This window comes from Acartia tonsa, chromosome 5 (assembly GCF_053477335.1).
Source record: "Acartia tonsa isolate MP-2025a chromosome 5, ASM5347733v1, whole genome shotgun sequence".
Classification (NCBI taxonomy): domain Eukaryota; kingdom Metazoa; phylum Arthropoda; class Copepoda; order Calanoida; family Acartiidae; genus Acartia; species Acartia tonsa.
The window spans coordinates 35,739,970-35,754,059 of NC_137264.1; the positions used below are offsets into that span (position 1 = coordinate 35,739,970).

The following is a 14,090-nucleotide window of genomic DNA, read 5'->3' on the forward strand; positions in this document are numbered from 1 at the left end:
GAATGTCAAACAAAATGGACATATTGTACCTGTGCTGACGAATGCTGGAATTAACAGAACCTACACTGGCCAAAGAACTAAGACTATTGCTGGCACTCATGCCGCCAGCTGCCAACTGTCCCAGGCTGCTGGATGTCAGCAGCTGACCCATAGTGGCAGCACTAGTCACAGTTATGCTGCCGTTGCTGCGATAATTTTGTCTGCCTGAACTGGACATCACGTGACTAGAACATTAGTAAATCAAATAAAACTTTACAGAGAACAGAGTCAAATGAATTTTGTAAATCTGAATTCGAATAAGAAGCCTACCTTGATATATCCGACTTATTAGAATGAGAATCTCTTGATGAGATACCATGTCCATTCTTCAGATCCAAAGTTCTGGTCATTTACAGAGACAGATGTTTAATAATCAATAGCTATCATTTATCGGGAAGCCTTATAATTGACCTGCTTAGGTTTTATTTCTGTTTTTAGAACGAAAAAAAACAATTCCCATAAAAAATCTTATTATCCCAAAGTTTAAATAAGAGTAATCCACTAAAGTAGACCAGAGATCTAACCACTAGAAAATAAAAAGTAACTTCGATCGAACCATCTAAACCAAACAAACGCATATCTCCACAAATAGGAAAGAGATATCAGCATTAAAACTGCAGAACCCCTAAGAAAAAACAGCCTAGAACATACAGGTACATTCTCTAAAATGCATAGCCCAACTGGTACAATGGTTTATGAGATGTGAAGTATTTATCGGTGCAAACTTTATTTTACTATGTTTACGTCACAACTTAGGTAATACTAAATACTATTAGACATGTACTGCCCTTGGGGTTGATACATCCTGTAAATGTTGGGAGTCAGCTCTTGACTTCATTAGCAGAGGTATATACTGCTGGTGGGACTGAAGATAGTGCTAAACAAATAATAAAATTTTATCCTTTAGAAGGAAAGTAAATGACTAAGTAAGACTGTTCTAACAAAACAAAAATATTTTATGATCAATTGTAGAAAAACTTAAATTTAGACTAAAAAACTGAATGCTAGAGTAATAAGTTGAAGAAAACACAACATTTCATTGAGATGTTTGAATGTAACACTTTTTTGTTAAGAAGACATTTAATAAGCACACCACAGATGCAAACTTTATAAATATGTTTTGTCTATTCAGGAACTAAGATATATATTCTATTTATCTAAATCCAATAATATAAAAACCTGATCCAGGTATAGAAGATTCTCCTCTGAGGGGTACAAACTAGACAGCCCTTCCATGGAGAGTTTGGGAGGCACTTGCAAGCTCTAAAATGAAGTGTTTAAGAAGGAATACATAACGCAATGTAAATAATAACCCAATTTGGAAAAAAATTCTGAATTGGTAGCTTTCAAAATAAGACTCAACACAAGACAGTCTAAAATACTTTTAACACTTCTTAAAGGGGACTATACACGAATGAGACCAAGTGATTCTAAGCACCTTTCAGCATTGACCCTTAGTATTTAGTATATTTAGTATTTTAGTGAATATACTAGGTTTATGTTTAATATTTGGTAAATTGACTAAAATATTAAGTTTCCCCATGGTTTTATATGAAAAAAAAATATTAAGCATTTTTTGATAAAATATCAAATGTTTCGATGAGCTTAAACTGTTGTTTCAAAAGCTTTCACACAAAACTATTATTTCGATAAAAAATGCATGTCTAGAAAAGGGTTGGTGAAATGTAATATTGTAAACAGTTTAAATAATGTACTTTTGCAATTTACAGCATTTGAAGATTTTTTGCAGTGTCATTTAATTTTGTCCTTTGATCTTGATAAAGCATTTGATGATATTGTACCAAAAATATGCTTAACAATTCAAACAAAATCATATAAAACTAAAGCAATTCTTTTCTTTTTATTAGATAAACCCATCATTAAACCTAAACCTAGTATATTCACTAAAAAAATACTAAGGATCAATGCTTAGAATCACTTGTCTCGTTCGTGCATAGTCCTCTTTAATATGACCTGCATAATAGCATTCTCTGCCAAATGTTTGTAAGAAGCAAATGTATTGCTGTACACCAAGCCCTGAAATTATAAATCTTAGTGACATAAATATGTATATTTCTTGGTACTATAAATTTTGTCCATAAGTAGCGAAAAATTAACTGTAAATTAAGGCTTTTAATGCAACATCTTGTATAAAATGTTTGAACAATTACATTCATGACAAAAACCGTGTTCTTCGCATTTGACACAGGCGGGGGACAAAATAGGTGTAATGGCATAAGACTGGCCTGGCTTCTAGTTGCAGACTGGCCAGCCAATTTTGAAAATAAAAAACGTACATAACGTACACAAAAAAAATACGTTACGTACATAAAAAAAGTAAAAAAACGTACAAAAACGTACATTCCTAATAAAAATAAGTTAAATAATTTCCTAGTTAACTATTATCAATACATTTAAGTCTACTAGCAGCTACCTGTAAAGGAGAACCATAGCGAACTGACAGACACAAGATATCCTATTACTCTTTTCAAAAGAACTAGCGTCTACGCTCCTAAAGGCCTCTAGGGGCACTTGAGGAGGGGAGAGTTGAATTCAATAAAAAAAAACATGGATGACAACATACATAAGTAGCGAAGCTCAAAAGTTATTTATAGACATCTGGAAAAAAATTAACTTAAAATCGCAATTAAAATTCATTTTTTGGGGGAGGAGGTAGTTTTTTTTCTAAAGTCAATTTCTCTTGGGAGGGTGGATGGTGATACTCTTCCCCAAAATAGTTATAAAACTTCCAAAAACCTATGAGAAGCTATCCTGTTAAGGAGAACCATATCGGTTCCGTGGTTAGCGAGATTCTTTGGTTCGAACAAACAGACATTCTGTTATTATGTACAAAGTATATCCTATTATAAGGACCAGCGACTACGCCCTTAGAGGCCTCTAAAAATAAAAAGTAAAAAACAAGGATGACAACATCCTTAAGTAGCGAAGCTCAAAAGTTATGGATGGAAATCTGGGAACTATATAAACTATAGAGTAGTGTCGTAAAAAATAAGCATTTAACTTATTTAAATAAATCACAAAACCTTTTAAAAATATATAATAACGTGAAAATCTAGTAATAAATTCAGCCCCCCAACCAATAAGCAAATCTCAATGAAATTTAGTGGAAGTATTAAGAATGAAAACTAATACAATCCCTGAAAATTACAACCGTCTATCAGGAATATGAGTTGTGAAAATCACAAAAACCTATACATCTAGGAATCGATCTAGCACTGCAACAAATAGACAAACCTTAAAGAAACTTTTTGAATATATGTAGAATGTGAATTTATTTATTCCCTGAAAATTTCAGCCGTCTATCTTGAATAGAAGTCGAGAAAACCATGAAAAAAAGAAAATCTAGGAATAGATCTAGCACCCAACCAAAAGGCAAATCTCAATGAAAATATGTAGAATGTGAAGTTATTCAATCAAAAAATAGGAGCCGAGAAAATCACGTTTCTCCGATAGCATAACGGACTGACCAAGTGATTATAGAGTAGCTTCGCTAATAATTTTTTTAGTGAGGGAAGGGGCAGTAGACCACCCCCATTTCTGATTTCAATTTTAAAAAGAAAGAGAAAATAGGGGAAGGGTTGTGATTTTTTTCTAAGAGTAGTTTCTCTTGAGAGGGTGGTTGTACCCTCTCCCAGGACCTATGAGAAGCTACCCTGTAAAAGAGAACCATATTGGTTTAGCGGTTAGCGAGAACCTTCGGTACAAATAAACTGACAGAGAGACATACATCCTGTTATTACGTACTAAGTATATTCTATTTAATAAAGTAGTAAGTTTTTTGTCTGATGCTTAAGATTTTCATAACTACTTCACACAGTTACCGAGATGGTTTTAGACTATTTTTCTACCATTTTGAATACAGGTTCTTGAAGGGATATGGAAGGACAGAGAAAATAGCCTACAACCTCACAAAGATCATGTCGGTTCAGCAGTTAGCGAGATTCTTTGTTACAGAAAAAAAAGGATTTATAGGATAAACATATAATAGGATATAGGGTTATTTTGTCTATTGCTAAAGATCTCAGAAAATACTAGTCTTTAATACAAAGTAAATCAATGCCTGTCTGTCTAAAGCTTAAGATCTTGGTAACCGCTGAACAGATTGGGTTCTAAATTCTAATCTTCAGGGAATATATCTACTAGTCCTGTGGTAGTTTTAGGCTATTTTTTTAGAGTGTGGGAAACCCACCCCCCCCCCCCCAAAAAAAAATCAACAATCCCTCAATTTATTTTTGTAAACTAATGCAAATCAGCGGGGTGGGGGAACCCCCACCGCACACTGGGGCGAAGCCTAAATGAAAAAAATAAATCACAATCTTTTTTTTTATTTTTTTTGACAAATTTCCAACAAACGATTCTATAAAAGAGGGATACGAAGCCTCTAATCCTAGTAGAAAGTAAAAAGCTTTAAGTGTCCCTCCCCCAAAGAAAATAGCAAAAACCATCACAGGACTATTAGGTATATTCCATGAAGAGTAGAGCACAATAGGTTCAGTGGTTACTGAGATATTAAGCTTCTGATATACAGACGGACAAGCAGACGGACAGAAATCATTCTACTTTGCATTATAGATAATATACTATTTTTGTAATACTTTTTGTACAAATACAAATAAATATACAAATACTTTTATACTTATATTTGATTCTTATTCTTTAAAAACTGAAGATACCAAAAAATAAGACTTCTTAATCCTACACTGTGCACCATATGATATCTCGGAAATTGTACCCAAGTATATAAAGAATTTGAAAAAAATTATCGTAAAATCTATTAAAGGGGTAGTAGCATGAAATGCATTTAAACTTGAATATAGTCAACTGCATATCTCTTTCTGTTCAATAGTTTAAACTATATCTATAGAACATTTATTTCAAATCCATAAATTTAAACTGTAAGTTCTAATAACATATATGCATAATTTACATACATATTTTTGTTCTATGAAAATTGAAGATATTATTGAATTTATTTAAATAATACACCTATTGTTTTTGCAAAAATTTTTGTACAAAACATACAAATTACTTTTCTGCTAATATTTGATTCTTATTATTTTTAAAAAAACGTAAAACGTACAAAAATACAAATTTCAAAATACGTTACGTACACATATCAAAATAACGTCCAGAACGTACACAGATTCGATGCGTAACGTACAAAACGTACACTCTGGCCAGTCTGTTAAGTTGTACAAACTAACAAAATCGACTAGCATTAAATATTTAATAGCTGCAAGTTAACAGAATATGCATAATTCATGCATGCATAGTATGATTTTGCTTACTTGATTATGTAGGGTAGGAAGTGAGCTTGTTGTGTACAGGGGAGCCTCATTTGTAGTAATTGAAGTATGGACAGTGGCTGTATTCAAGATATCCTCACTGATACTGCCGCTACTCCGTCGACTACTATCATTACTAAATGGCTTACTACCAATTTCTTTTGACAATAACAGGGATTTTAATAAATTACAAAAAATACTCTTAATAAGTCATAGGTACACTGTTAACATTTTGTACTTAATTATGATTTAAATATCTTAAATTACCTTTATTAATTAAAACTATTCGTAACTCAGCAAGAATTGACGCTTATTGGCAGTTTTAATAAGTGCCAGTTACAGGGGTGTATATTCTGCGCAAATTTTTTTTTTCCCCGACTACAAAAATGAAAAAAGTAATAAAATAAAAAAAAGGGGGGGGGGGAGGTTAATGCAACCATCTCGTAATCAGTGATTAAATGGCACTTAGAATTCGAATTTGCATGAGTAATCCTTGGTAGGTCTATTTTCCCTAAATTAAACAAAAAGTTGGAAAAGTAACGGCTGGCGGCTTAGCCGTAAAGCCGTTTTTTGCCTTTTTTCAGGGTAAATTCATCAATTGCATAGGAATCAACTTTTTATAGCATATTTTTGGTTTGGTTTAATAGCGTTTTGGAGTGGAAAAGAGTACTATGTGGAGATAGGTTTCGTGACTGGGATGGGAGACCAGGTACGTGCACGCCGTCCATCCTGCACCGTGCATCAATGACCCTGGGAGCTACACCAGAAGAGTCCTACTGTGCTGGAAAGGTCCCAGGGTAGATGCCAGACTGAATTCTGGTCACTTCCCCCAGTAAAGGGGGTTTGGGTGGGGCTAACAATCCTTCCCTAGAAAAAACCTGCTTATGTTCAACCTGCACAAAGTAATGACCAATTTACCTTTGGGCTCGGGAACGAAGTAGAGGTTGGAAACAACAATATGATGTTTGGCTGGGAAACCGCTAACGGACCAGTCAGGCAGGTGATTCTGAATTCTCGCAGACCAGCAAAATTTGCACCTGGAATGTTCAGACAATGTTTCAGTCAGGCCAGACAGAAAACATTTGCAAAAAGCCAAGGTTGACATCCTGGCTATCACCGAATCAAGGTGGACAAACAATGGAGAGTTTAAACATCATTCTGGCTTGAAAATACTAATCTCAGGTCATATGAATGAGGATCTAGGCCATAATCAAGGGGTGGCTCTTATGCTGACCAAGCAAGCAGAGCAGGCCATGATCAGTTGGCAACCCCATGGTCCTACAATTATGGAGGCTTATTCTAAATACTCAGTTAAAAACATCAAACTGAGAATTATAGTAGCATATGCTTCTACAGAACAAGCAGATACAGAGGTCAAAAACGAATTTTATGACCAGCTTGACTGTGTATTTAAAAATGGTCATAAAGAAAAGGATCTGACCATGCTCCTAGGAGATTTCAATGCTCAAGTGGGGAGTAATAATGAGAATTTAGAAGAAGTCATGGGCAGATATGGCCTAGGCTTAAGTAATGGCAAGGAAAATGACAATGGTGATAGACTTGTAAGTTTTTGTACTGAAAACAAACTTGTCATTGGTGGAAACATCTTAAAACACAAAAAGATTCATACTGCCACCTGGAGATCACCAGATCAAAGAACCTTTAACCAGATAAACCACATATGTATATCTAGACGCTTTAAAGGTTCTCTCCTTGATGTCAGGGTTGAAAGAGGACCTAATGTTAATTCAGACCATTATCTTCTATCTTCTAAAGTTTGGCTTAGATTTAAAAAGCAGAACACAAAGCCTAACCCCAGGAAGAAATATAATTTAACAACCCTCCAAAACTCTGAAAAGTTACAAGAGTATAAGCTCACTCTAAAGAATAGATTTGAGTTGCTGACTCTTCAAGAGGAAGATGGAGTGGAAGATATTTGGCAAGGTATCAAAAAAGTTTATAATGATACTAGCCAGGAAAAATTAGGTTTCTAAAAGGCTAACCAAAAGCCGTGGATCACTCAAAGATCCATTGATCTCATGGATCAAAGAAGAGAGGTAAGACAAAAGACACTCTCCAGAAACTCTCCAGAAGACCTGTATAAGAGGCTCAGCAGGGAAATCCAAAAAAGTGTCAGAGTTGACAAAAAAGAACACTTGGAAAACCTTGCCTTGCAAGCAGAAAATGCTGCTAATCAAAATAGAATGAAAGATGTCTATGAGATTACTAAGAGCATTGCAGGTAAAGTACACAAATCAGGATCACACATCAGGGACAAGGATGGTTCACTCCTTAAAACTGATGAGGATATTCTAAATAGATGGGCAGAGCATTTCACTGAACTGCTGAATCTTCCAGTTCCAGAGGAAGAAACTGAGATTCCACCCTCAGATGCACTTGACATTGACTGTCGAGCGCCAAATCTATTGGAAAAAAAAGAGGCCATTAAAAGTTTGAAAAATAACAAGGCTGCTGGACCTGATAACATCCCAGCTGAGGTCATGAAAGCAGACCTAGACACATCTGCTGAGGCATTCCTACCTTTGATCACTAAGATATGGAATGATGAGTTATGCCCAGAGGACTGGAAAAAAAGGACATATCTCAATACTGGCCAAAAAAGGAGACTTGACCCAATGTGGAAACTACAGAGGGATAATGCTTCTTTCAATACCTGGCCGTATCCTTAGTAAGATTCTTCTTAATAGAATAAAGAAGAAGGTTAATGAAAAGCTAAGACCTAATCAGGCTGGATTTAGACCAAACCGTTCCACTATTGATCAGATAACCTCTCTAAGAATCATCATAGAGCAATCCAAGGAATGGAACTCTGAGCTTTTTGTAAACTTTATTGGCTACAAAAAAGCATTTCATTCTTTAGACAGGAAATCTCTCTGAAAAATCTGCCGACACTATGGCATTCCAGAAAAGATAATCAATATCATTAAAGCTATCTATAATACAAAGTAGCTTGATGTTGTCCGTCTGTCTGTCCCTTAAGATCTCGGTAACCACTAAACCAATTGGATTCTACTCTTCAGTGTATATACCTATTGGTCCTGTGGTGGTTTTAAGCTATTTTCTTGGGGGGTGGGACACCCCCAACCCACCCAAAACCAAAAAAATCCCCCCATTTTCTTTTTTTTTTGTAAGAAATATCCTTGGTCCTTTGTAGAAGAGTTCCTTTGTGGAGGATTTCCTTTGTGGAATATTTTTTTTACAAATTTCACCTTACACTTTTTTTACCATCTCTTGGGGCAAAGCCCCTAGAGGCTAGGGGCGAAGCCGCTAGTCTATCATAAAGGAGGTGGAAATGTTATGTATAAAGGTAAACTATCAACCTTTTTTGAGATTGTAACAGATGTCAGACAAGGATGCCTTCTCTCTCCCTTCCTTTTCCTCCTTGCCATTGACTGGATCATGAAGAACTGTGAAAGCAATGATGGCATTCGCTGGCAGTTATTTGCCAATTCCAAATATTTGGGAGATCTGGACTTTGCTGATGATATTGCTTTGTTAACAAGCAATAGAAGTCAAATGCAAAGAAGGACTAACATGATAGTTGAAACTTCCAAGAAAGTTGGACTTGAAATAAATGTTCCAAAAACTAAAATACTCAGATTAAATGAAAACTCCCAAGAACCAATAACTATTGGAAACCAAATTCTTGAGGATGTTAACTGCTTTGAGTATCTTGGAAGTAAAATTGATGAAGCTGGTGGCACTTTGACAGACCACGGTTGGTTTTTTATTAAATGAATAAGTTAGGGTACAATGTTTGGCACTTTCGATATAAGTAAATGATAATAGAAAACCCATAGAATGCGATAATAACTTCAGAAAAATCGAAGAAAATAGTTTTCATACTTAATTATCGTTTTTAAGTTTTTCTTCAAAAAGTTTAGATAAGATGCCTTTAAAAGTCGTCTATGATTTTGTCAGGGATAAAAATGTAACTTTAAAATAAGAATTACAACATATTTTTTCAATTAGTACAAAGTAAAATTTTGAACATTTTATTGATCAGTATATTTTTTAAAATGTGAAGTAGAAACCTGAATATTCTATCATGAAAATTGTGTTATGATTTGATTGTCTGCTAGATTACAAGAAAAAAGATACTGACAGTACTTGTTGGTTCTTTAAAAAAATTAGGTAGATTACTTTCAGAACCCCTCTTTTTGCAACATTATTTCAATAGAACAGAGCCATAGTCTTAGTGTACTCAATATCTAGACAGCCAACCATTGTTTTAGAATTGTTCAATTTTTTTAACTTCTGATAAAAACAGAATTAATGGTATTTTTGTAAATATTATACCTCCAAGTAATGGCTATACTTCCCAATCATATGTTGTGTGATATTTAAGAGGAATAATTTTGATATAATGTCATTAAAATATTCGTTGAAAAAAGTGCTATTCTAGCTTATACTTTACATTTTAATGTGTATGATAATTCAAATAAAAGATAATGAAGATTTATATTATATTTAATTGTTATAATTATAAAGAAAAACCTGGAAACAGTAAAAAACTGACTTTATTTTATTGACGTAGGGAAAATTTTGTCAAATATTTGAATAAAAAAACAATATAAAACAAAATAAATTATTTTTAATATAGTTACAAAAAGGCTTAATGAGTTTAGGAAATATTTCATTCACTAATCATGTCATTTAAACTCTGTTCCACAGAATACAGTGTAAAAAGATGTTCTCGTTTTAATTTTAAGTAATTTCAAATGCATTTTAATACCTTTTAATGATTTATTTTTTGAAACATCTTTTTATAAAATGTTATTGATTTTTGCAACGTTATTTCAATAGAACAGAGCCGTAGTCTTAGTGAACTCAATATCTAGACAGCCAACCATTATTTTAGAATTGTTCAATCTTTAACTTCTGATAAAAACAGAATTAATGGTATTTTTGTAAATATTATACCTCCAAGAAATGGCTATACTTCCCAATCATATGTTGTGTGATATTTAAGAGGAATAATTTTGATATAATGTCATTAAAAATATTCGTTGAAAAAAGTGCTATTCTAGCTTATACTTTACATTTTAATGTGTATGATAATTCAAATAAAAGATAATGAAGATTTATATTATATTTAATTGTTATAATTATAAAGAAAAACCTGGAAACAGTAAAAAACTGACTTTATTTTATTGACGTAGGGAAAATTTTGTCAAATATTTGAATAAAAAAACAATATAAAACAAAATAAATTATTTTTAATATAGTTACAAAAAGGCTTAATGAGTTTAGGAAATATTTCATTCACTAATCATGTCATTTAAACTCTATTCCACAGAATACAGTGTAAAAAGATGTTCTCGTTTTAATTTTAAGTAATTTCAAATGCATTTTAATACCTTTTAATGATTTATTTTTTGAAACATCTTTTTATAAAATGTTATTGATTTTTGAAGTTATATTTTAAAATGTTTTTAAATTTTGTTAACATTTTGTTTTAAATGTAGAAAATTGGTAATTCTAAACATTCAAAAAATGATTTTATTAAATTTTCATCACTTAAATTGCATGTTGGATGAAATTTTCAACTGATAATTCAAGAAAAATCGTTTAAGTTTTATTTTATTTTACTTTGAAATGTTAAAAAATATAATTATTGTCAAAAATGTGGAAGTTATACTTTCCTCAAAAAAAGACCTAAAACATGCAAATTAACACGTGTAATGAGATTTTTTTTCTTTCAGATTTAATTTTAAGTAATTATTGATATTTTTTGTAAAAAGGATTTTATATAAAAAGTTTTAAAACTCGAGTTATGTAGTGGTTCTAAAAAAGGTTGCGAATTTATGCAATTTTCTTGCAAAAAAAATTTTCTAGGATTTTAAAAATAGCAAAGGGTGTTATTAGACGTACTTACAGATACAATTGCTAAGTCATTTTGGCCAAACACTAAAATTAAGTTTTTACATCTGAGGGTCCAACCGTGAGACGTTAAAGCTAGAATTAACAAATCTAGAACAGCCTTTGCCAGCTTGAACAAAATTTGGAATTCTAACAACATCTCCATAAAGACCAAGTTAAGACTTTTCAAGTCAAAGGGCATGATGATTTAACCAATCAAGCCTTGACTTGGGACCCCTTCACTGGAAAAAGGAAACTAGGCAGACCAAAAACAACCTGGAGGAGGGAATTCCTTGAGAAACTGAGAAAGAAGAATTTTTCATCTTTCAGTGAAGCCTCTTCTGAGGCCCAATTCAAAGATAAATGGAGAACCATTGTGCGTGGCCTATGCTCTGGAAAGAAGAGATAAATGGCGATGCTGATGAGGTTTCGTGACTAATTTGCAATATAGATATCTAAAAAATGGCAAAACGGCTGAGCCACCAGCCGTTACTTTTTCAACTTTTTGTTCAATTTAGGGAAAATAGACCTACCAACGATTACTCGTGCCATTTAATCACTGATTACGAGATGGTTGCATTAACCCCCCCCCCCTTTTTTATTTCCCCCAACCCCAAGTTTTTTCTCACCAAGAAACGGGGAAAATAGAAAAATATTTAAAATATTTTATTTATTTTATCCCTCCTACCACTCATCCCTTATTTCTAAACAAATAGAAAAAAAGTAAAGGGTTGGGGGGTTTAATTAGTTTGTTTGTTACTTTAGGACAGGGTTTGGCTAGATTATATTAGGTACTGCAGGTACCGCAGGGGTTGGGCAAAGGGGAATAAAGTGTCTCCTCATTAATATTTAAAAAATAAGAGGAATGGAAGGTTACAGTACTCAACGGACAATTTTAAGGTCTTGAAAGATAATTAAAAATATCAGTACCTTCTTCTACTACCAGTGCTATTCCTGCTACTTCTTCTGGATCTATTACCAACACTTTTTCTACCACTTCCAGGAGGACTATAAAAAAAAGGGGAAAAGTTGGAAGTTGTCAAATGCTCTTATTACGTCAAACTGTTCTTAATTATAGGCCATTTAAAATTTAACATTTAGATATAATTAAGGACACTTAACTTAATAAGAGCATTTAACTACAACTTAACACCCAACTTTAGGAAATTACGCGAAAAAATGACATTTTGTATGAAAGTTTATAAAAAAAAGTTTAAAGGAATATTAACATGAAAAAAAAAATCATTTGTCTCAAATATCTCAATTACTAATGAACCGATTTGGTTCAGTAGTTTAGGTAAGCTTTACATAGGTCCTGTGATAGTTTTAGGCTTTTTAATTATCATAGTCTAATGATAGTTTTAGCTATTCTCTTGTCCCATTTAATACCGAGCCCCTTGATGCTAGGGGCGTCGTCACAAGTAACTATATATAATCAATCATATACGTACGTTTGTGTGTCTAACTAAAAAATATACATTTTTCTTCTACCATATCATAAATTAGAAAAAAGCTTGCACACCACAGAAAAAAAATGGAAGAAAAGCTCTATATTACCTAACACTATTTCTTGAAGAGCTCTGAATAAAGCTTTTTTCCTCTTCAGAAGCCCCACTGGAACCACTAACATTAACCATGCTGCTAATTGTTGGGCTTTCATAAGATTCCTTAATATATTATATTTAATTCAAATTAAGGGATCAACAATGTATTTTGCAGCTGAAAAAATGTTGCTTGTTTATCCTAACTTAACATTATGATTAGATAAACAACATATTACAAGCAAGATTAGATAACATTACTGTACACTTGCCTTGCCAATAGTATGATTAGATAAACAGGACTGTACACTTACCTTTCCACTAATATGAATAGATAAACAGGACTGTACACTTGCCTTGCCAATAGTATGATTAGATAAACAGGACTGTACACTTACCTTACCACTAATATGAATAGATAAACAGGACTGTATACTTGCCTTGCCAATAGTATGATTAGATAAACAGGAATGTACATTTACCTTACCACTAATATGATTAGATAAAAGGACTGTACTGTATACTTACCTTACCACTAACATGAATAGATAAACAGGACTGTACACTTGCCTTGCCAATAATATTAGATAAACAGGACTGTACACTTACCTTACCACTAGTATGATTAGATAAACAGGACTTTACACTTACCTTACCACTAGTATGATTAGATAAACAGGACTGTACACTGGCAACCATATTTTCAGAGCTGTTATTCCCTCCCCCAACGTTATTCTTTACTGACTGAATTAAAATCAATGTAAGATAAATACAGAGACAATTCTCAAGTAAAATGACGATAATTAAAATTAAAAGTTAACCACTAAGAATATAAAGGAGGACAGTGAATAACAATGGTATATTTCTGCAATCTGAGGAGGATTCTTTAAAAAACTTTTTTGCTCACATGCTCACTAAAACCATTTAGGCTAGTTAAAAATTTGTGAAAAATCCACCAAAATCGCATATAAAATCTACAAAAATTTAATAAAATCTTAAAAGGCTTATTTTTTATGCGATTTTGGAAGAGTTTTCATAAAAAAAATTTGCGAACAAGTAACAAAAAGACACAAACTTAAAGTAGGTTAATAAATAATACCTTAGATATATCATTCCTAACATGCTGATACTGGGATCTCAGGGTAGGCATTCTAAAATTTAAAAAGGAAATTTCAGACTGAATATGAATGTTAAAACAAAGGGAGGAGTAGGTTGCGCTAAAAATCCGTAAAGGTTGCGAGGTTTAAGTTAAAAACATAAGTAGAACGATAAAAATTTATGTTAACTTAAAAAAAATTTATCTAGTTCTTTTCATTAAGAA

The 14,090-nt window shown here is 32.8% G+C and overlaps 1 protein-coding gene across 18 annotated transcripts in view; it reads right to left on the reverse strand.

Moving 5' to 3' along the window:
* Positions 1-14,090, reverse strand: part of LOC145319358 (uncharacterized) — a 56,677-nt gene that overhangs the window by 42,303 nt on the left and 284 nt on the right. For 17 of the 18 annotated variants that reach the window (XM_080161444.1, XM_080161447.1, XM_080161443.1 and 14 more), the window contains exons 2-11: positions 13,869-13,920; positions 13,421-13,513; positions 12,786-12,895; positions 12,159-12,236; positions 5,349-5,481; positions 2,014-2,076; positions 1,219-1,302; positions 828-916; positions 310-381; positions 30-224 (exon numbers count right to left, since the gene is read on the reverse strand). In XM_080161444.1, the coding sequence (XP_080017570.1) occupies positions 30-224; positions 310-381; positions 828-916; positions 1,219-1,302; positions 2,014-2,076; positions 5,349-5,481; positions 12,159-12,236; positions 12,786-12,895; positions 13,421-13,513; positions 13,869-13,919 (968 nt within the window). In that variant the 5' untranslated portion in view covers position 13,920. The remainder of the gene's footprint in view (positions 1-29; positions 225-309; positions 382-827; positions 917-1,218; positions 1,303-2,013; positions 2,077-5,348; positions 5,482-12,158; positions 12,237-12,785; positions 12,896-13,420; positions 13,514-13,868; positions 13,921-14,090) is intronic. The other variant, XM_080161461.1, reaches the window with a different exon arrangement.